The sequence below is a fragment of the Amblyraja radiata genome, chromosome 3 (genome assembly GCF_010909765.2).
Source record: "Amblyraja radiata isolate CabotCenter1 chromosome 3, sAmbRad1.1.pri, whole genome shotgun sequence".
NCBI classification, from domain to species: Eukaryota; Metazoa; Chordata; class Chondrichthyes; order Rajiformes; family Rajidae; genus Amblyraja; species Amblyraja radiata.
In genome coordinates, this window is record NC_045958.1 from 27,870,168 (window position 1) to 27,893,360 (window position 23,193).

At 44.8% G+C, this 23,193-nt stretch overlaps 1 protein-coding gene across 1 annotated transcript in view; it reads left to right on the top strand.

Annotated features, from left to right (window-relative positions):
* srfbp1 (serum response factor binding protein 1) overlaps positions 1-23,193 on the top strand; it is a 230,732-nt gene that overhangs the window by 136,656 nt on the left and 70,883 nt on the right. Inside the window, exon 4 of the mRNA XM_033017499.1 lies at positions 10,067-10,138. Within this exon, the coding sequence (XP_032873390.1) occupies positions 10,067-10,138 (72 nt within the window). The remainder of the gene's footprint in view (positions 1-10,066; positions 10,139-23,193) is intronic.

A 23,193-nucleotide genomic window follows, 5' to 3' on the forward strand; every position in this document is an offset into this window, starting at 1 on the left:
CATAAATAATCTGCCGGAAATAGCAGGGGACCGCGGGTCAAAGGAGTTGGAGGAATTGAGTGAAATCCAGGTTAGCCGGGAAGTGGTGTTGGGTAAATTGAATGGATTAAAGGCCGATAAATCCCCAGGGCCAGATAGGCTGCATCCCAGAGTACTTAAGGAAGTAGCTCCAGAAATAGTGGATGCATTAGTAATAATCTTTCAAAACTCTTTAGATTCTGGAGTAGTTCCTGAGGATTGGCGGGTAGCAAACGTAACCCCACTTTTTAAGAAGGGAGGGAGAGAGAAAACGGGGAATTACAGACCAGTTAGTCTAACATCGGTAGTGGGGAAACTGCTAGAGTCAGTTATTAAAGATGGGATAGCAGCACATTTGGAAAGTGGTGAAATCATTGGACAAAGTCAGCATGGATTTACAAAAGGTAAATCATGTCTGACGAATCTTATAGAATTTTTCGAGGATGTAACGTAGCGTGGATAGGGGAGAACCATTGGATGTGGTGTATCTGGACTTCCAGAAGGCTTTCGACAAGGTCCCACATAAGAGATTAGTATACAAACTTAAAGCACACGGCATTGGGGGTTCAGTATTGATGTGGATAGAGAACTGGCTGGCAAACAGGAAGCAAAGAGTAGGAGTAAACGGGTCCTTTTCACAATGGCAGGCAGTGACTAGTGGGGTACCGCAAGGCTCAGTGCTGGGACCCCAGCTATTTACAATATATATTAATGATCTGGATGAGGGAATTGAATGCAATATCTCCAAGTTTGCGGATGACACTAAGCTGGGGGGCAGTGTTAGCTGTGAGAAGGATGCTAGGAGATTGCAAGGTGACTTGGATAGGCTGGGTGAGTGGGCAAATGTTTGGCAGATGCAGTATAATGTGGATAAATGTGAGGTTATCCATTTTGGTGGCAAAAACAGGAAAGCAGACTATTATCTAAATGGTGGCCGACTAGGAAAAGGGGAGATGCAGCGAGACCTGGGTGTCATGGTACACCAGTCATTGAAAGTAGGCATGCAGGTGCAGCAGGCAGTGAAGAAAGCGAATGGTATGTTAGCTTTAATAGCAAAAGGATTTGAGTATAGGAGCAGGGAGGTTATACTGCAGTTGTACAGGGTCTTGGTGAGACCACACCTGGAGTATTGCGTACAGTTTTGGTCTCCAAATCTGAGGAAGGACATTATTGCCATAGAGGGAGTGCAGAGAAGGTTCACCAGACTGATTACTGGGATGTCAGGACTGTCTTATGAAGAAAGACTGGATAGACTTGGTTTATACTCTCTAGAATTTAGGAGATTGAGAGGGGATCTTATAGAAACTTACAAAATTCTTAAGGGGTTGGACAGGCTAGATGCATGAAGATTGCTCCCGATGTTGGGGAAGTCCAGGACTTGGGGTCACAGCTTAAGGATAAGGGGGAAATCCTTTAAAACCGAGATGAGAAGAACTTTTTTCACACAAAGTGGTGAATCTCTGGAACTCTCTGCCACAGAGGGTAGTCGAGGCCAGTTCATTGGCTATATTTAGGAGGGAGTTAGATGTGGCCCTTGTGGCTAAGGGGATCAGAGGGTATGGAGAGAAGGCAGGTACGGGATACTGAGTTGGATGATCAGCCATGATCATATTGAATGGCGGTGCAGGCTCGAAGGGCCGAATGGCCTACTCCTGCACCTAATTTCTATGTTTCTATGTTTCCAAAGAAAAATGTGGTTGGTTTATTCAGCGTATGATCAACCTGTGTCAATAAAACCTGGACCATGGTAACATATATGCTTAACCATGCACAATCCAGATTGATGCAAGCATGTTTTCTGTGAAGGACCGAAAATTATCATGACATGGCCATAGCATGGGTCGTTATTGCTATTGGTACAGAAACACTCTCGCTTCCCACATATTTTATCCACAACAAACTATACAGGTTGCAAGGAAATTTCTAAAGGCATTTTATGATAATAGCTGTTAAAACTGACTTTACCCATCTGACAGGTTAAACATTACACTAACTGACAAGAGATGGTCAAAGGACATAGCTGCAGCAAATGTTCTTTTGGTAATATGTTTAAAGGTGTCAAAACGGCACATTACCAGACATTCAGATTAGATGTATTTGCTGTGAACAGCAATGAAGATACCCATTTGTACGCATCAGATTAAAAAAAAATTATTGACAAATGCTGTTTCCATCATTTCCACTTCAGAATTAACGTTAACATTTCAACTGAAATATCTCCTGACTAAATTTGTGATGTATATGACCAACTGTTGAAGTAAAACCTGCATAAATCCAACATATAGTTGTGAATGTTGCTCATTAAATAACTACAGTACTGATACTCCATATTAAGAGCATTGGTTTGCCGTTAAAATGAATTCTGTAATAACGTGTTAACGGTAGCAGTAACAATCGAACACTGCGGTTTTAATGTTTCACGAGTTCACAATTTAATGAATCCATCTTTATGGATTAACACAAATAATAACGTTGGGAATTAAAACACATTTGATTGCATTCCGTTATCAAACATAGTCAGTGTTCGCTTTGAAGACATTTATAGCACAATAGGGTCGGGGAGGGGGGGGGGGAGTGGTGTGAATCAGTGCGGGATGGATGGGGGGGCGGGGGAGTTCAGAAAGCAATCGTTGCGGAATGCATGGTTTGAGGCAGGGGAATTAGTGTGTGTTGGTTGGAGTAGGTAGAATTGTGAGGGGAGAGCGCGGGGGATGTCATAGGAGTTGAATGGGGGGATCAGTACGGGATGGACGGGGGGGGATTTGTGCAGGATGGATGGGGGGATCAGTACAGGATGGATGGGGGGATCAGTACAGGATGAATGGGGAGATCAGTATAGGATGAATGGGAACAGACAAAAATGCTGGAGAAACGCATCTATGGAGCGAAGGAAATAGGCAACGTTTCGAATCGAGACCCTTCTTCAGACTGTTCCCCCCATTCTTCTTGAATGGGGGGATCAGTACAGGATGGATGGGGCAGGGGGATCAGCGCAGGATGAATGGGAGAATCAGTACAGGATGAATGGAGGGATCACTACAGGCTGAATGGGGATCGCTACAGGATGAATGGGGGGATCGCTACAGGATGAATGGTAGAATCGCTACAGGATGAATGGGAGCTTGCTACAGGATGATTGGGGGTTCAGTGCAGGATGAATGGGCGGATTAATACAGGATGAATGGGGGCGATCAGTACAGGATGGATGGGGGAGCAATGCAGGATGAATGGGGAAGGGTGTCAGTACAGGATGAATTGGTGGACCATTGTGGGATGGATGGGGAGTGGCAGGAGAATCAATGCGAGGTGGATAGGGTGATCGGCGCAGGATGAATAGATTGGGAGGGGTAGATGGGGAGGGGAGCGTAGGGGATGTCAATGAGGACTGAATAGAGGCGGGAATGGGGATCAGTGCGGGATGGAGAGGAGAGGTCTCAGGATAAAAGGGGTGGAAGGGGGCATAAAAGAGAGAGAGAGAGAGAGAGAGAGGCGGTGGGGAGGAAGGAAGGTCAGCGCTCATAGGACACGGACGGCATCATCGTTCCGCTGCCTTGGCCGTCTCTGTCCACCTCCAAGTGCCCCCGCCAAACGGGTGGCAGTTGGGATCTCCTCGCCACCGCCTCCCCTCCTCCGCCAGTCAACAGGAAGGTGCGGGGCCGAGCGGTGCAGGTGCCTCAGATGGCAAAAGGGGGCCTCCCCCTTCCTCCCTCCCAGCTCGGTGTGCGGGAGGATTTGTTTTGAAAGCGGATATGGCGGAGTGGCAAGCAGCGGCCGCTATCAGGGCGGGCAGGGTGCGGGAGGAGGAGGATGTACCTAGTATCTTTGCCCCGCACTACAGCTTGTTACCGTCGCCGACACAAAACGTCACATTCCTTTTCTCCAGAGATGCTGCCTGGCCCACTGAGTTACTCTAATTTTTTGTGTCTATCTTCGGTATAAACCAGTATCTGCAATGTCAAGCCGGGCAAAATGGCTCGGCATTTTGAGCCCTGAAGAGGCTGATCAATAAGGATGGATCACATAGAACTGGAGTTAACGCACTGAAATAAGGAATTCTGGATTGATTCATGGATTGAAAATTGGTTATCAATAGAACCAGAATGTTTAGTCGCTAAAAACTGAAATAGGCAGGCAAAAAGGCATAATAAAATAGGCACGAAAAAGACATTTATTGACAAAAAAGGCATAAAAAGGCATGTATTTACCAAAATATTAACCAAAATGTGGTGTAAAATGATAATATAAAGATATACTACATTAAATGACAGTTGCCTGGTTGCACATAATTACTAGCATATTTTTCAAATTATCTGGTGTTAAACTATGCCGTCTGTCAGACAGAATATGCTACAGTTGTGAAGATCTTCTTTCTACCTCAGCTGAGGTTACTGGTGCATACCCAAAACAATGGTGCATATCCAGACTCTATACTCATGTCGATATCTTGTGCATTACAAATACCTTTGAGAACTTTAGCTATGTTTTGTATTTTTTCAAGATCTTTGTTGGCAAAAATCAAATTTTCCTTGTATGTCTTTACCTATGTCGCCAGGAACTTTACGAGTATCGTCAGTTACTTTGTTGAAAACCTGCAACTTATTCACTAATGTTTCGCCACGTTTCTCAAGGGAAATTATAGCTTGTGGGAAGTTTGCAAAATTGGAAGTAATAAACACAAGATCGCAGTGGAGGGACTTTTTCGGCATGATTTCACTGACGATCCTGACTGTAGCAGATTCTTCTTCAAAACAGTTGATTATTTATTTTAACTTTTCAAATTTGCAGCATAGTAGAGTACATGCCCCTGCCACGGTCTGTTTCAACTACTTCCCTCCGGCAGACGTTACAAGGCCTTCTACGCCCGAACCTCCAGACTCAGGAACAGTTTCATCCCAAGAGCTATAGCGGCTCTGAACCGGCCCTAATGAGTGCCCCCCCACCCACCCCCTTTGGACAGTCTCCCTCAGATGGTCACGTCAATCAATTCAGCTTGTTTATTTATGTATTGTATTTATTTACCTTTCTTGTACATCAGTGGAGCTGCACACTAAATCTCGTTGCACTGACGTGCAATGACAATAAAAGATATATTATTATTATTATATTATTATTATTATTATTATTACAGCAGAGAGCAATGTACCCCACCTAGTCAAAACGGGCTGAGGAGGTAGTGGAATCTCGGGTGGCATTTCTTTGAACAACTGCACACATGATGGTGCTTTGAGGAAGATTTTCTTGACATTGGAAACGAGGCGATTGACATTTGGACACAAGCTACGTATGTGCTTGGCAATTCTCTGAAGTCCTTGAGCTAAGCATGTCAAATGCAACATTTTAGGGAATAAACCTTTAAGAGCACGAGCAGCTTTTTTCATGTACGGAGCTGCATCAGTCACAAACGAAGAACATTTTGTGTTTTATACCTTCTGGCCAAAGTACAGCAAGTGAAGATGTAAACAACTGAGTAATAGTTGAACTGTTTGACCTCCAATACTTCCGATGTCAACAAACACTCCTTTGATGGTTGACCTGCCTCCAGTTTACAAATGACCACATTGGCAACATATCTCCCCACAGCATCGGTCGTCTCGTCTATTGAGATCCATATTTTGTTGCATGCAACCTCATCTCTAATTTTCTGCACAACAATGTTGAAGTTGCTGTCAACATATTTTTTCCGTAATGATGACTCGCTTGGTACATGTACCTCTGTATATTTCTCTAAAAAACCTCTGAGAGATTTATTTTCCAATTTCTAAAGTGGAATTCCAGCATCAATGAATGCCTTGCACAGATCATTCAAACTCAGATTTGCGACTGGAGCCAACAGGAAATGTAGTGAAGCGACAAGCTTGGGTATTTCGCTTAGGTAGTCTACACCCCAGCAGTATCAACATCGACTTCTCTAATTTTAGATAGCCCTTGTTTTCTCCCACCTCCCCCTCCCCCGTCCCAGCTCTCCTTCTAGTTCTACTGTCTCCACCTCTTCCTTTCTTGTTCCCGCCCCCCCCACACATCAGTCTGAAGAAGGGTTGCAAGCCGAAACATCGCCTATTCATTCTCTCCATAGATGCTGCCTCACCCGCTGAGTTCTCCAGCATTTTTTGTCTACCTTCGATTTTTCCAGCATCTGCAGTTCTTTCTTAAATTGATCTTGGAGAAGACTGAACCAGCGGGCAGCGGCACAAGCAAATGAATGACCGACGGGGGAGCCCCCGGTTTCGCCCCGGTGGTGGAAATTTTTATTTTAAGTTATACTTTCTTATCACCTTAACAATAACATTAATATTAACGTGTTAACATAGAAAACGTCAATGTAATCACAGTACAACTAAAATAGCATGACCTTTTAGCAAAATGTCAAAAAAAGGCTGATTTAGGTACTCGATCGTGAAAAAGGCATTATCTTGGTGAAATCATCAAAACAGACATGAAAAGGCACATGGCAAAATCTTGGCTCTAGTTATCAGACAGAAAGCTGATAGAGGGAGGAACTGGTCATTCTCAGTTTAGGAGACTATGACTAATGGAGTACCGTTGGGCCTCAGATCTTCACGATCCAAAAGAACAATTTGGCTGAGGGGACCAAATGATTGTGAGTAATAAGGATATAAAGAAGTCTCAAAGTAATGTAGACAAGTTGAGTTAGTGGGTGAAAGCATGATTATTGGAATGTTATGTGGAAAATGTGTCTTATACACTTTGCTGTCTGGAAAAACATGCAGATTTATTTGTTAAAAGGCAATAAAGTGATGTCAATGTTTGTACCTGAGACTATAGGCCAAATTGCAGGTGCAGCAAATAAGTAGGAGGAAAGATCGTTAGTGTCTATTTTGAGAGGATTTCAATACATGAGTAAAGTCCTATTGCAATTGGACGATGCTTTATTGGGACAGCACCTAAAGAATTGTTGAGTAATTGAAGGCATTCCAAATTTCCTTGGTCTTCTGAAGATGAAGAGGTATTGGTGTGCTTTCTTAACCATATCATCAATGTGGTTGGGCCAGGGCAAATTATTGATGAAATTTGCACCTGGGAACTTGTAGCTACTGACCAACTCCACATCAACATTGTTGATGCCGACTGGGACAAATTATTTACCCCACTTACTGAAGTCAGTGACCAGCTCGTTTATTTTCCTGACATTGAATCTCACAATAAAGTCCTACTGAATTTTCTTGTAAAAAGCTGTCTATTCAATGATTTACATTTCAAAGGAAGTACATTTCTGCTAATGTAAAAAAATTGCTTACCAAAATATTTATATTTTAGAAGGTAGAAACAAGGATGGGCAGATGCTGTTTTACAAAAAAAAGAGAGTGCAGGACTACCAGGCAGCATCTCAGGTGAACATGGATAGGTGACGTTTCAGGCTTGGGCCCTTCTACAGACTGATGGGGCGGCAGGGGTGCGAAGAGGTTGTAAGCAGAAAGAGAGGAGGGCAGGGCAAAGGTAACAGGTTGATATGGGCAAACATTTTTTGATGGGAAGATGGTTGGACAAAGGCCAGAGATGAAAAGATAGGTGTGAGACAGAAGGACAGAATTGTGAAGCGGAAGAAATGTAGGGGAAGGGGAGAAATAGGTGTGAGCCCAGTTGGGGCACAGGGGTGGGGAACTTGTGGGGGGGAATACAGCAAAGGTGAGGGAAGAATGGGGACGTTAGTTACCTAAAATTGGTAATTCAATGTTCATACCATTGGGTTGTAAGCTACCTAAGATGATTATGATGTGCAGTTCCTCCAGTTTGCATGTGTTCTCACTGGCAATGGAGGCTTCCCAGGACAGAAAGGTCAGTTTGGGAATGAGAAGAGGAGTTAAAATAGTTTGGCAAAACGATCACCGAGTCTATGCTTGGTACCACCAATGTACGGGAGGCCACAACAGGAATACCGAATGCTGTCAACTATATTTATTGATTGTCACAAAGTGTTGGACTCTATACTGTTTCATCTCCCATGAATCTCACATTCCGTAACATTGCTGGCCATTGGGTCAGCCTTGGCAGTCAGTGAACCTGAGGACAAGGATCTGCTGTAAGTGACCTTCAAAGGAATGCATAAGTTCAATTGGATGTGTTGGCCAGGTGAATTATTGGCATTGGAATATCTGCCTCATTTTTTACCTGGTATATTGTAAGAACATTTCTTGAACTCAATAGGAACGTTTTTCTCTACGTGTTATGAGTTTTAAGTATGATCATACTTTTTGAAATCCATGCTTTTATCCAGATGCATTATAGTTTTGCCCTTAAACTTAGACTCAATTACTGGTACATAATTACACAGATTAACTTGATTACAGCTTAATTTAACTTCATAAAAATAGGTCATACATTGCCTACTTTCTGGTTCTTTGGCACATTTCCACTCCTCTGTGGTCTGCAATGCGCTTTGCAAGACAATTATAATTTTCTTCAGTTCAGATGAATTTATTGCCATATACATCAGGTTGCAGTGAAATTCCTTGTTCACATAAAAATTGCAGAGTAAACAGAGTACATACAGCAATGATAAATACAACAATAAATACAGTGACAAGTGCAAAACAGCAGAATGGTGCAAGATTGTAGTGCAAAATTAAAAAAGTGCAAAACAACATAAAATACTAAAACCTAACGAATGAGGTAGTTAAGAGTAAGTGGTATGTAGCAGCACCTCCGGAAATGGGGTGTGATAGCATCAGACAGCTGAGGTTCAGGAATCAGATAGTTGTGAGGAAGAAGCTGTTAAGTCTGGATGTCTGAGACTTCAAGCTCCCGTACCTTCTCCCAGAAGGTAGAAGAGAGATAAGAGAATGAATAAGTGGCAGGCATCTTTGACAATAATACTATCCTTCCAGTTGCAACGCAACACGAAGATGGACAGGATAGAAGATAGTGAAAAACTTAATTTTGCACGCTATCAAGTAAAATCATATAATGAGTGCAATCAAACCACAAGTACAATAGGTAGTGCAAAGTGTAAAACAAATAGAGTGCAAAGTGCAGTGGTACTGCTGCAGAGAAAGTCCAAATAAAAAAAGTAGAAGGACCGCAACAAACTGAGTTGATAACTGGCCTATTCAAGTGTCTGATAATAACAGAAGAAACTGTTCCTGAATCAAGCTTTTTGAGAGTGCAGAATAATAGGTCACGGTGGCACAGCGGTAGAGTTGCTGCCTACAGCAAAATGCAGCACCAGAGACCCGGGTTCGATCCCGACTACGGGTGCTGTCTGTATGGAATTTGTACGTTCTCCCCGTGATCTGCGTGGGTTTTCTCCGAGATCTTCGGTTTCCTCCCACATTCCAAAGACGTACAGGTTTGTAGGTTAATTGGTTTAATTAATTGGCTTGATAAAAAAGTAAAATTATCCAAGTTGGCGATATGCAGAGTACTGCCCTGCCGACTACAAAATTCAGACGGTTCAGAAGGTATTTTCCTACCTCATGGGAGAGGGGAGAGGAAAAATTTACCCAGGCGTATGTGGTCCGTTATTATGTTTTCCGAGATATTGTGTAGTGTAGACGGAGTTGATTGATTGGAGTGGGAAGGAGGCTGCGTTTGCATGAGAGTATGGACTACATCCACAACTCGCAGCAATTTTTTGCAATCGTGGGTAAAGCAGTTGCCAAAACAAGTTGTGATGCATTCCGATAGGATACTTTCTATGTGCATCTAGAAATTGGTAAGAGTCATTTTTAGTTTAGATTAGATACAGAGATACAAATCGGAAACGGGCATTTTGGCCCACCGAGTCCGCACCGATCAGCAATCCCCGCACACCAACATCATCCTACACACACTAGGGACAATTTTTACACTTGCATCAAGCCAATTAACCTACAAACCTGTACATCTTTGGAGCGTGGGAGAAAACCGAAGATCTCAGAGAAAAGCCACGCAGGTCACGGGGAGAACGTACAAACTCTGCACAGACAGCACCCGTAGTCAGGATCGAACCTGGGTCAGTTTTTATGCTGTGAAACTGACTGAAATTAAATAATGTTTTACACTAAAGAATGCTTTAAAGGCTAAGACTAAGATAAATTGTTTTTTGTTATAGGATTTGAAACCTGATGATATTACCAAAACTGCACTTCAGAGCGACCTCAACTGCGAAAAAGTGTGTGAAAAGGTAAGACCTGAAACATTTCCATATTGTATTTCTGCTTCCCTCTTCCCAATCAAGAACAACTTGAAATAGTCATACTCACACAGTCATACTTTACAAATAATGTGCCAGACTCTTCCATAGACAGGACAGGACCACCAAACAGTAGCACGGTGGTATGCAGGTGAGAGAGAAGAGCTCTTGAAATTCTCGATATTTAGTCCGAATCTCATAAAAACTCGTTTCAGGTCAAAAGTCGGCCAGAGTTCCAGTTGATTCCGCAATGGCCTTCCATCATAAAGATGAAGTGAAGTTTGCTGATTGTATAATGTTAAATTCAATTTTCAACTCCTCAGCAAACAAACTAGTCTGAAAATGCATGCAACAAGATGTATTTGGCATGGGCTGAAAATTGTCAAGATACATTCATCCCACAAAGGCGCTGAGCATTGATTACATCTAACAAGAGAATCTACCCAACTACCTTGAAATGCAATGGAATTGCTGAGCCCCCCACCAACACTATCTTTATGTAGGGGGTTACCTTTAACCAGGAGTTATCTGAACTAACTGGTTCAATTATGTTGCCACAAGAATGGGACAGGATATTGTGCTGTGAGTGATACGCTTGAAAGTCTCTACGTGCTAGGATGAATGCAACTCCAGCAATTCAAGAAACCCAACATCATCTACAGCCAGTGTTAAATTGACCATTCATCTCTCTAAACATTCCTTCGTAAATCACTAGTGCTGTAACAACAGTATACCATTTACAAAATATTCTGCAGTTACTTTCCCAGTATTCCAACAGTACTTCCAAAAAACTCCACAATCTATCGGGAAGATGACAAGAGCAACAGGCACAATACCCCCCACCACTACCTGTGGGTTCCAGGTGGTACACCAACCTTCTTTGCAACTGTCTCAAAGGTAAACAATGAACAAATAACTGACAGCTGAGATGATTTAAAGAGTTATATACGAGGAGATATATTGAGACACAAATACAGGTATTGCCATTGATCTAAATGAAAGATGAACAGGAAACACATAGAAAATCAATGAAGGAAAGACCTTCAGGCATTACAGGCAACAAAGATGTTTCTGTTTTGTAATAAGCATTGCAATCATAGATCAACTCTGCTTAAATCTCAGCAACATCATAGAAAATGTGCCAGTAATTTTCCTTGTGATTACATTTATATAAATTGAAACGTTATCCAAACAGTGGTTATGAAGAAAATAGTTGTACGGTAATTTAAAAGTAATCTACTCTGCACTTGTTAAGATTGGGGGTGATATTATGAATTGATTAAGAATTAAGAACATTTCTTGACTAATTTTCCTCAATAGAGATAATACACTGAAATATATTTGTGATGATATTTAGAAGGCAATAAAAGCCTCTGTAGCATGCTTAACATTGTAAAGCTTCACAAGAAGCTGCATGGGAAATATAATCAAACTAAGCTGACACTGAACCACATGGGGTTTTGTCTAGAATATGTGGTTGCTGTTGTCATGGCTTGACAGGACATTTGTAGAATGACGACCCAGTTTGACATATCCATAACCAGAGGTCACAGTCTCAAGTTAAGAGTTTGGCCTCGAGGTCTTAATTAGTTAGGAAAAAATTGCTTCGCCAAGAAGTGGGTGAAACCTTAGGATTCTCTACCCAAAACGTTCTATGGAGGTTCACTGGGTGTTCTCAAGGCAGAGTTTAAGTAGGCTATCAACATTAAAGGAACCAAGTCATATGGGATTAGTGCAGGTAAACAATGTTGAGGTTAAAGACTTTTTTGAATGTGGAGCAGTTGTAAGGGGCCAACTGGCTAATATTTCTTTTAATGTTTTTATGCAAAATTATATTTCTGGATCAAATTTGTTTAGTAAGTAATACTTTTGTCAAAGTAGGTAAAGTTCATTCAGACCTTATGACCTAGCCAATGATTTTCAGTGTATTACAGTGACACTGTTTTGTAAATGGATTAGTCACATATGTTCAAGTAATTTCCATTTCAAATGGAGAAGGCTGCAAAGAATGGAGTATATAAAGGTATACTGAAGCATTGACAGCAACAGGAGATTTCTTCATAAAAGCACACAACATGAAAATCCCAAAGTAGCTACTATCTTTACCTGGGCAACCAGGGTAAACCACAATTACATCACCTTCCTTCCTGCTGCAAAATCTGGGCTAAGTGGACTATGATCAGAAGCTTTGAAACAAACTTTAACCGTGCAGTTATTCTACACTTGGTCTCTTCTAATTTAATAAAAAAGTATATATTTTTTTAAAATATCCATAATATTTGTAATCTTTGTGTGGAAGAATATCTGAACTGCAAGGATGTAATGGTGAAGCTTTATCAGACACTGCTGAGGCCACATTTGGAATATTGTGTGCAACTTTGAGCCCATTTCTGAGGGAGGATGTGTTGGCTTTGGAGAGGGCCCAGAGGAGGTTTTCAAGAATGATCCTGGGGGTGATTGGGTTGATATATGAGGAGCGTTTGAAGGTTCTGGGCCAGTTTAGAACTGAAGTTTAGAAGGATGAGAGGAGATCTCATTGAAACCTACCAGGTAATGAAAGGTCTAGATAGAGTGGATGTGAAAGGATGTTTGCCCACATAGAGGCCTAGTTTCACCTCCGCAATGTCGTGGTCGACGACATGTCAGGGCGCTCAACTAAGAGACGGCACCGCGGTTCCTGCCATACTTACAGGACCCACCGGCGCTTGGCAAGTACGACAGCCTCAAGGCTCTACTGCTCCGCTCCTTCGGGCTCAGCCGCCGGGAGCGTGCTGCCCGCCTCCTCCACATGGATGGCCTCGGCGACCGCAAACCTTCCGCCTTGATGAGCGAGATGCTCGCCTTGATGGATGGCCATCGACCATGCCTGCTCTTCAAGCAGACATTCCTCGAATGGATGCCGGACGATATCCGCTTGCTGCTCGTCGAATCCGACTTCGTCGACCCCATGCAGCTCGCCGCGCGGGCCGACGAATTGTGGTTCACGAAGTGGCAGGACGGTCGGGTGTCCGCGCCCGCCCGCCAACCGCCCCGCAGAGATGCCCAGCCCGCTGCAACCGTCGCCGAGCTGCAGCCGCACGCCGGTTGAACGCCAGTGGTGCCTTTATCACCTCTGCTGGGGCGCTGAGGCCCGCCGATGCACGTTCGGGAAATGCCTCGGCTGATCGGTTGTGGGGGTAATCACGATCGGCCACATCAACCGCCTCTACGTGCGCGACCGCCACTCTGGACTGTGTTTCCTGGTGGACTCCGGGGCCATCGTGAACATCCTCCCCCCGACTGGGCTGGACACCCATGCCGGTAGACAGGGCCTGTGCGCACGGCTGTTAACCGCAGTACTATCCGCACCTATGGCACGTGGACCTTATCCCTCTCTTTCGACTCCCGCCTGTACGTTTGGACATTTATCGTCGCAGCGGTGGCCCAGCCGCTCCTGGGCGCCGACTTCATTCGGGCCTATTCCCTCATGGTGGATGTACGGGGCGGGCGCCTCATTCCACCTCGGCCCCGCGGCCCGCGACGGCACCCTGCCCGCAGCTCAAGTAGAGGGCCCATATGCCTCCCTCCTCGTGGAGTTCCCGGAGCTTCTCACCCCCCGTTTCAACACAGCGGCCCCAAGCACAGGATGGTGCACCATATTCCCACCGCGGGATCGCCCGGGCGCGCCGGCTCCTGCCTGACAAGCTGCGCATCGGCAGGGAGGAATTCCAGCAGATGGAGGACATAGGGATCTGCGGCGCTACGATAGCCCGTGGGCCTCCCCATTGCACATCGTCCCTAAGTCATCTGGGTGGTGGAGACCTTGCGGGGATTACAGGCGCCTGAACGCCATTACAACCGCGGACCGCTACCCGGTCCCACATATATAGGACTTTTCGGCACATCTTTTTCTCCAAGGTGGACCTGGTCCGTGGTAATCACCAGATCCCTGTGCGCCCGGAAGACGTGCCCAAAGCTGCCACCATCATCCCGTTCGGGCTGTTTGAGTGACTCGGCATGCCCTTCGGTTTGAAGAACGCTGCACAGGCGTTCCAGCGCCTAATGGACATGATCGGTCGGGGATTGAACTTTGTCTACATTTACCTCGATGACATCCTGGTCGCGAGTGCTCCCAACAGGAGCACCTCATACACCTGCGGACGCTATTCCAGCGGCTCTGCGGCCATGGACTTATCGTCAATCCCGCCAAGTGCCAGTTTGGACTGCGCACAATTTCGTTCCTGGGCCACAACGTCTCCTCGCAGGGCGCCACCCCATTGCCGTCTCAGGTGGAGGCCATCCGGCAGTTCCTCAGGCCGCTAACTGTGAAAGGCGTTTCGTGCCAGCGGCGGCCAGAATCATGCGGCCCCTTTGCCAGTGCCTCGCCGGTAAGCCACGGGAACTTGTGTGGTCCACTGAGGCGGAGGCCGCATTCGAGCATGCAAATGCAGCGCTAGCTGGAGCCACCAGGCTGGTGCACCCGCGGGCCACTGCCCCGAAGGCTCTCACTGTGGATGCCTCTGATACGGCCATAGGCGGGGTCTTGGAACAGCTCATTGACGGATGCTGGCAGCCGCTGGCCTTTTTCAGCCGTCAACTGAGGGCCCCCCAAAGTGCAACTATAGTGCATTTGACTGAGAGCTCCTCGCCTTCTTCCTGGCCATCCGGCACTTTCGCTACTTCCTGGAGGGCAGGCCCTTCACCGCCTTTACCGACCACAAGCCCTTGACGTTTACCTTGGGTAAGGTGTCTGACCCATGGTCCGCCCGGCTGCAATGACACCTGGCATTCGTCTCGGAATTTACAACGGACGTTCGGCACGTGGCCGGGAAGTCCAACACAGTCGCCGATGCCCTGTGTCGCCCGGCCATCCCAGCAGTAGCGGCTGTGGACCACGGTGTGGATTACGTGGAGTTGCCTGCAGCACAGCGCGCGGCCGACGGGATGGCGGACTACAGACAGCCGTTTCTGGGATGGGGTTGACCGACGTTCCATTCGGTCCCACGGGAGCATTGGTGCTGTGCGACATCTCCACCGGGCGACCTCGGCCCGTGGATCCCATCTCCTGGCGCCGCCGGATTTTCGACGCCATCCATGGCATGGCCCACCATTCAATCCGGGCGACTTCCGCGCGGTGGCGGACAAATTTGTTTGGCATGGCCTCCGCAAACAGGTCATGGCATGGACTAGGGCCTGCGTCCCCTGCCATGTGCGAGCCCCGGTGCAAGACTTTGTGGTTCCCTCAGGTCGCTTCCATCACATTCGCGTGGATTTAGTGGCCCGTTGCCACCGTCTCACGGCACCACGCATCTACTCACGGTGGTGGATCGATTCACGAGGTGGCCCGAGGCTATCCCGCTGTCAGACACCGGGCACTCGTCGCCAATTGGATTGCTTGGTTTGAGGTTCCGGCAGATATTACAACCGACCAGAGGGCTCAATTAACGTCCTCGTTGTGGGCTCCGCTGGCGAAGTTTTACTGGACACAGTTGCATCACACCACCGCCTATCACCCCCAGGCAAACGGGCTCGTGGAGCGGTTCCACCGCCACTTGAAAGCGGTCCTGAAGGCACGGCTCACGGGTCTGGACAGGGTCGACCAGTTGCCTTGGGTTCCCTTAGGCATTCGCACGGCCCCCAAGGCGGACTTGGATGCATCGACCACTGAATTGGTCTACGGCTCGGCTTTGCGGGTGCCCGGGGATTTCCTCCCTGATGTTCGAGGGCGGCCGGAAGACACCCCGGCGGTGTTGGCGAGTCTCCGTCAGCGAGTGGGCAGCCTGGCTCCTCGCAGCATGGAACAACCCCGGTCCATGTGCCATCATATCTTAAAAACTGCTTGTTCGTTTTTGTTCGCAGGGATGCCCACCGATCTCCGCTCCAGCGAGTTTACGAGGGGCTGTTCCGGGTGTTGCGTGCTGGCCTCGCTACGTTTACGTTGGACGTGGGGGGTCGTGAGGACATCGTCTATGTCGCCCGGCTCAAGCCGGCCCATGTGGACGTGGACAGTCCGGCGTAGAGGTCGTCCGCCGGACGATTGTGCCTGTTTCCCCCAACCCGGTTGTACTCGTTCCTTCCGCCCAGTTGTGGTCTTCTGGTCCTGTTCGGCCTGTCCCTCTTGTTACGCCCGCCCCGCCTCCGCTCGGATTCTCATGAGTGCGGGTGTTCTATTGGCAGTCCGTTTTTGATTTAACTGTCAGTAACTGTCAGTCTAGCGCCCATACTTGTGGAAGCAACATTATTTTTGGCTGTCTTATTTGACTCGGGTGACTCATTGTTTGTGTTCTAAAATAACGGACTTTTCGTACACCCTAAAGTCTCGACTCGCCAAACAATCTTGTTTAAGCGTTGAAGTGGACATTACATGATGACCTAATTGAGTGTGGAACAATTTCAGTAAATTACTTTATTACAACACATCGTAGATATGTTGTAATAAAGTAATTTACTGAAATTATTCCACATTCAATTATGTTATCATGTAATGACCACTTCAACATTTAAACAAGATTATTTTTGTATGTTCCAGCCTTCACAATCCATGCTGCCTCTCAGCAATTATCACAAATTTATTCAAATGCTGTGATTTTCAATTCTGTGCATTTATTCCATATTCTGATAATGGTACCTAATTCCAAATGCACAGTTTAGTTTATAATCTGAAATAAAATAAAATGTTTGAAATACTTAGCAGGTCAAGAGTGTTTCATCTGTGGAAAGTTACACATCAGTCAATGCTTTTGATGCAGGACTTGAAACATTAATGGCCCTGTCTCACGGTGCGAGTCCATCCACGAGTGATCCCGAGTGAAAGAAAAAATCAAACTCGTGGTTTTCTACGAGATTTCAAGTTTATGTTCATGAGTTTAAACGAGTTCCCACGTGTACGTCTAAGTTTGCCGTTTACTTCTCATTTCTGCGATGTACCAAGTTCCTCTCCCGAGTTACCAAATTCCTCTCCCGAGTTACTCTTGAGCCAACAACGACTTCCGACGAATGGAAAAATCATCACTTGGTAAAAATGATGTCATGCATTTTTTTTTTCACCATAAAAAGCCTCCCATGTTTAAATTTCTGAGGGTTACGGAATCAAGGGATATGGGGAGAAAGCAGAAACTGGGTACTGATTTTGGATGATCAGCCATGATCATATTGAATGGCAATGCTGGCTCGAAGGGCCGAATTTGATCACTTCCATTATGTAGAGAGTCTCAGAACGTTAATAGAGATTCCATTCCGTTTACATTGCGCTTTGTGCAGGGATCAAATCTTAGCCCAAAGTGTACATTAGGCGGCTAGGATTAATTTCAAAACTTCAAATTATTTCACACAGTGTTTTATCCGAACAACGGATCAGGGCAGATGCCAGCCCCTTTAAACATCACGGACAGCTCCGTGTGAAGTGGTGCTGGAATTATATATGTGAAATAGCCTTGGGAATTTTATTATCGATCCTAAATGCTCTATTTAAATTATAGGTCATTTAGTTTGTTGTGAAGTGGCGGCGGATTTAACACCTCAGTCTATTAAAATTGAATTATCTCACTGAATGAAAACATGCAATATGTTTCCAGGCAAATATCCAGCGGTTGAAAATTAAAGAGCAGTCATTAGTGTTTTTAAACGGGTGGTTGTAGTCAATAATACGGTAACCGAATGATATTTATTAATTGCTAGAGAGGACGATGTAAACATAATGAGGTTAGTGAGCAACCTCTAACATTAACCACTCCTCGTACTGTTCTGTTGTTTAGGAAGGAACTGCAGATGCTGGTTTACCCCGATGATAGACACCAAAAGCTGGAGTAACTCAGAGGGTCAGACAGCATCTCTGGAGAGAAGGAATGGATGACGTTTCGGATCGTGACTCTCCCGGTTGCTACCTGGACCTACCTGATCTCCCGGTTGCCAAACACTTCCCATTCCCACACTGACCTTTCTGTCCGAGGTCTCCTCCAGTCCGAGTGAGGCTAAATGCAAATTGGAGGAACAGCATCTCATATTTCGCTTGGGCAGCTTACTGCCCAGTGATATGAATATTGATTTCCCTCACTTCAAGTAACCCCGGCATTCCCTCTCTGTCTATCCCTCCTCCACCCAAGTCGCACCAGCTGCTCGTTTTCACCCAACGAACAGCGAACAATGGTCTCTTTCCTTTATCATCGTTACTTTTTTGCATACATTGTTCTTTATCTCTCTACAATACATCATCATCTATATCTCTCGTTTCCCTTACCAGTCTGTCGAAGAGTCTCGACCCGAAACATCACCCATTCCTTCTCTCCAGAGATGCTGCCTGTACCGCTGAGTTACTCTAGCATTTTGTGTCTATCGTCGCCCTTCTTCAGACTGTTCCGTTGTATTGACCGAAAACGAATGATGTGACAGTACCGGCGACTTAATGAATGAAATGGAGACATGTGGAATTAAATGGACTTGGAATAACTTGGGCGGTGGGGTTTTATCGAAAAGTGGCTACATGAAATCGGTGGAAGGAAACGGGCAGGCGATGTTTCGGGTCAGGGTCCTTCTTCAGTCTCCATGACCCGCTGAGTTCTTCGAGCTGTCGAATGGAGACATGGGGGACCACAGATGCTGGCATGTTGAGCGAAACACAAAGTGTTGAAGCAACTCGATGGGCCGAATTGCCTAATTCTGCTCCTATGACTTATCAACTAACGAAGTGTCAAAGTAAGCCAGCGGGTCAGGCAGCATCTGTGGAGGGAATGGATAGGCAACGTTTTGGATCGGGCCCCTTCTTTTCGAGCCGAATCAACGTCTATCCATTCCCTCCACGGATGCTACCTGCCCTGCTGAGTTACTCCAGCGCTGTGTGAGTTCCTCCAACACGTTGTGTGTGTTTTATGATCATGATTCCAGCATCTGCAGTTTTTGTCTCTACATAAACTAGGCCTCAGCAACACTGAGTGTACTAAGTGTTGCTGCTGTCAAAATAACAGTTGGCAATGTATGCACGGTAGATGTCACATTGCGTGGAAAACGAGGACTCCAGGGAGGCAGACGCAAAGTGCTACATTAACTCTGCGGGACAGGCAGCATCTCGGGAGATTTATAAAGCATTACATTTTGGAACACAAGGAACTACAGAAGCTGGTTTACGGAAAAAAACAAAGTGCTGGAGTAACTCAACGTGTCAGGCAGTATCTGTGGAGAACATGGACAGGTGACGTTTCGGGTGAAAGAAGGGTCTAAAGTTTGAAGAAGGGTCCCGACCCGAAACGTCACCTATCCAAGTTCTCCAGAGATGACTAATCTTTAACATTTCACTTCTGGCACTCAGGCCAAACCCACGAGTTACTCACGAGTCACGACGGTAAACTCACGGCTACTACGGTATTACAATGAGTTTAAAATTTGTCCATTCCCTCCACGGATGCTACCTGCCCTACAGTCAAGTTTTTCCTTCAGGAGTAAATTTGACTCGTGGAAATCTTTCAACAAGTTGAAAAATGTTCACGAGTTAACAAGTTTCCCGAGTACCTGCCGTTAGCGTTACGAGTTGCTAAGTTACGTCCACGAGTTCCGACATTCCCTCTACGTTAATTCTACGTGATTACCACGAGTTTGATTTGTTTTTAACTCGGGATCACTCGTGGGTGGACTCGCACCGAGAGACAGGGGTTTTACTCTTCTTTCTGGGTTTTTCAAGCGTTTAATATTTTATTCAGATTTCTAGCTTTGCAGTTTTATTCGGTTTATTATTTTATTATGTTTAATTATAATGTGACTGATAGAAAAGAAAAAAACAATTCTCCTAACATTTATGGATAGGTTGAAATTCAGTCGGTCACTTTGGCAAGCAATGACTTTACTCTCCATTCCATACTAAGCTCATGACACATTATCTCAGTCAAAGTGAAATTCACTTTTTAAATCTTTTCTCCAAATTGGACAGCCAACTCTTCTATTTATTAATGTGATTATTCCTAATGTTCACATCTTCAGCCACTTCTGCACTGATTTCCTTTCACAAAGTGAACATAGACCTTAAAATTAATTCATATCTGAGTTCAAAATTATGAACGGAAATCATTTCTTGCCTTTTCATGGACAGTATCAGCTAGTTTAATATCAAACATTAGTTATCAATTACAAAGTATAGAGGTAACTTCTCAATGGGCATTTTTAAATAAGAGGTGATAGAAACCAGTTCCACACGTCGAGAAATAGATGATAAATGCCTGTAATGGCTCGATTAAATATTCAGCACTAAATCAAAATTTCACTTTCATAATCTGCCCAGTGGCATCATCACCTTGTGATAATTTCTTTCAAATATCATTAATTACGAAGAAATTACCAGTGTGATAAATTGAAATATTTGATGGTTATAACTGGATATCACCATTTTACAGGTGTTAAACACAGGATGTTAATGATTGAATGGCTAGGATTGGGGGGTTTTCAACCACCTCTTCAGCAACATTTCATTTTAGAGGAAATTTGGATACTAAATTTAGAAATGTTTCATCCTTTTTTAGTAATGGTAAACACCCCTAAAATTACAATGACCATAAATCTACAGTGAAATTCTGGCTACCCAGGTTATCATTATGAGAGTCATTCCCCATCCACTGCCGTAAATGCGCAGTGTATTGGTTTATTTTGAATAGCTGCATGTTGTTGACAGTTGCCATCTGTTTCTCCTTTATTAGATTGAAAGATTTTTTGTGGGGATTAGAATTCTCTTTCACAATAGGGTTATCTTAACATAAACCTTTCAAAAATGTAAAGTGAGATCTGTAATTGATTGCAATAGTAAAGGTCCATTGTGAATCATTGAACAAACTCGCTTGAGAAATGTCTCTTAATAATCATCATAAAATAATCCTATTTAAATCTTTACATTGGCTATAAATCTTGACAAGTTACGCCAGTTAACTGAAGATAGACACAAAAAGCTGGAGTAACTCAGCGGGACAGGCAGCATCTCTGGAGAGAAGGGATGGGTGACGTTTCAGGTCGAGACCCTTCTTCAGACTAGTCAGGGAAAAGGGAAACTAGAGATATAGATGATGATGTAGGGAGATAAAGAACAATGAATGAAAGATACACAAAAAAAGTAACTAGTCTGAAGAAGAGTCTCGACTCAAAACATCACCTGTCCCTTCTCTCCAGAGATGCTGCCTGTCCCGCTGAGTTACTCCAGCTTCTTGAGTCTACCTTCAGTTTAAACCAGCATCTGCAGTTCCTTTCTACATGATGTTAGCTTTTGGATCCTAACTGCATCATCTTTAACTCTTAAATCTTGAAGTCTGAGATTTTTTTCAGGAGTACAATGATCCAGAGAGATGCACTGTACTAATCCATCAAAAATATCCCTAAAAAATGGAAACTTTAAAAAAATTAAGCTTGCATGTTTAAGTGAATTGTATGTTTCATACACATCAAAAATAATGCTTTCACCCTAAATCAAGACCTATCTTTGTTTAATATTTATGAGATTAACTTGATGTATCAAACGTCGGAGGCTTGGATTGCCTCAGCGCAGAGGGAGAGCAAGGAGGGAAGAGACAATGACTTTGGGACTTTAAACTGTGTTGAGTGTTTGTTATTTATTCTATGTTATGACTGCAGGCTAAACCATTTCGTTGCACTGAAAAGTGCAATGACAATAAATTGAATCAAATCAAATGTAAAATAACAAATTTATCAAAGATGATAATGCAAAAACATTTATAGTTCTTTTACACACCCCTTGGTTTTGATAACCGCAGGAATAATTTAATTATATACAGGAATGGGTCATTTTAGGCCATAAAGCATCTTGTGGTTAACTCTTTCTTTTAACTTTTGCTGCAGCTGCTCATCATAGTAATGATGTTAATGTGCCATTTTTGTTTCCTACAGAATGTGCTGTGTTTCTGTTTAACCTCCATAGATTTTTTTAGAATGGAATTTATTGCAGGAGATTTTCATGGTTGCTTACAAAATGTGGTTTCCCTTTCGCTGGTGCAACATGTTGGTGAGGCCACATTTGGAGTATGGTGTTCAGCTTTGGTCCCCCTGCTGTAGGAAGGATGTTGTTCAGCTGGAAAAAGTGCATAGACAATTTTCGAGATGTTGTGAGGACTCTCTAAGGAGAGGTAGGGCAGGCTAAGGCTTTATTCCTTGGAGTGCAGGAAGCTGAGGGGTGATCTTATAGGGGTGCATAACAACATGAGGGAAATAGATAGGGTGAATACACAGTATTTTACCCAGAGTGCGGGACTCAAGAAGTAGAGGACATAGATTTAAGATGTGAGGTGAAGGTTTTATAGGAACCTGAGGGGCAACATTTTCATACAAAGAGTGGTGGATATATGGAATGAGATACCATAGGAGGTAAATTAATCAGGTAAAATAACATCATTTATAAAACATATGGATAGATAAGTGGAAACAAAACGTTTAGAGGGATATGGGATGTATTGTTTATCGGATGTATTATGTATTGGTCGGTTGGGGACGCTGTGAGTCGGCTGCCCTGCCAGCAGTGTGTTCGTCATTTCAACTTTTTTTGTTTTTTTTAGTGTGCCCGTTTGTTTGTTTTGGTGTGCCTTATGTGGGGGGTGGTGGGGGGGATAAGGGGGAAACTGTTTTTCGGTCACTTCCTCATGGAGATGTGACTTTTTCCATGTTGCTTCTCCGCCTCCCCTCTCGCGGCCTAACAGCTTGGATTGGAGCGGCCTTTCCCGGTGTCGTGCCCAGAGCTACGGCAGCGGGCACAGCGTAGACTTTTCCATCGCGGAGCGGGGGCGAATCCTTGTCGGGGGTCGCCAGAAAGGAGTGCTCTGATCGCTGACCTGGTGACTTTGACATCATGAGGCTGTGGTCTGCGCAGCTTCTACCCACGGGTGTGGCGTGGACTTACCATCCGGAGTCTGGGATCCCTTGCCGGAGAAGAACTCCGACCGCCGGCCTGCGGCCTATAACATCCTGAAGCCCCATTCTCTGGTAGGAAAGTGGCACTCCAAGCCGCGGAGTGTGTTCGACTGTCCCGATGTCGGAGATTCGATCATCCCGACGAGAGGGCCTGTACATCCGGCCGTCTGTAGCGGCGACTG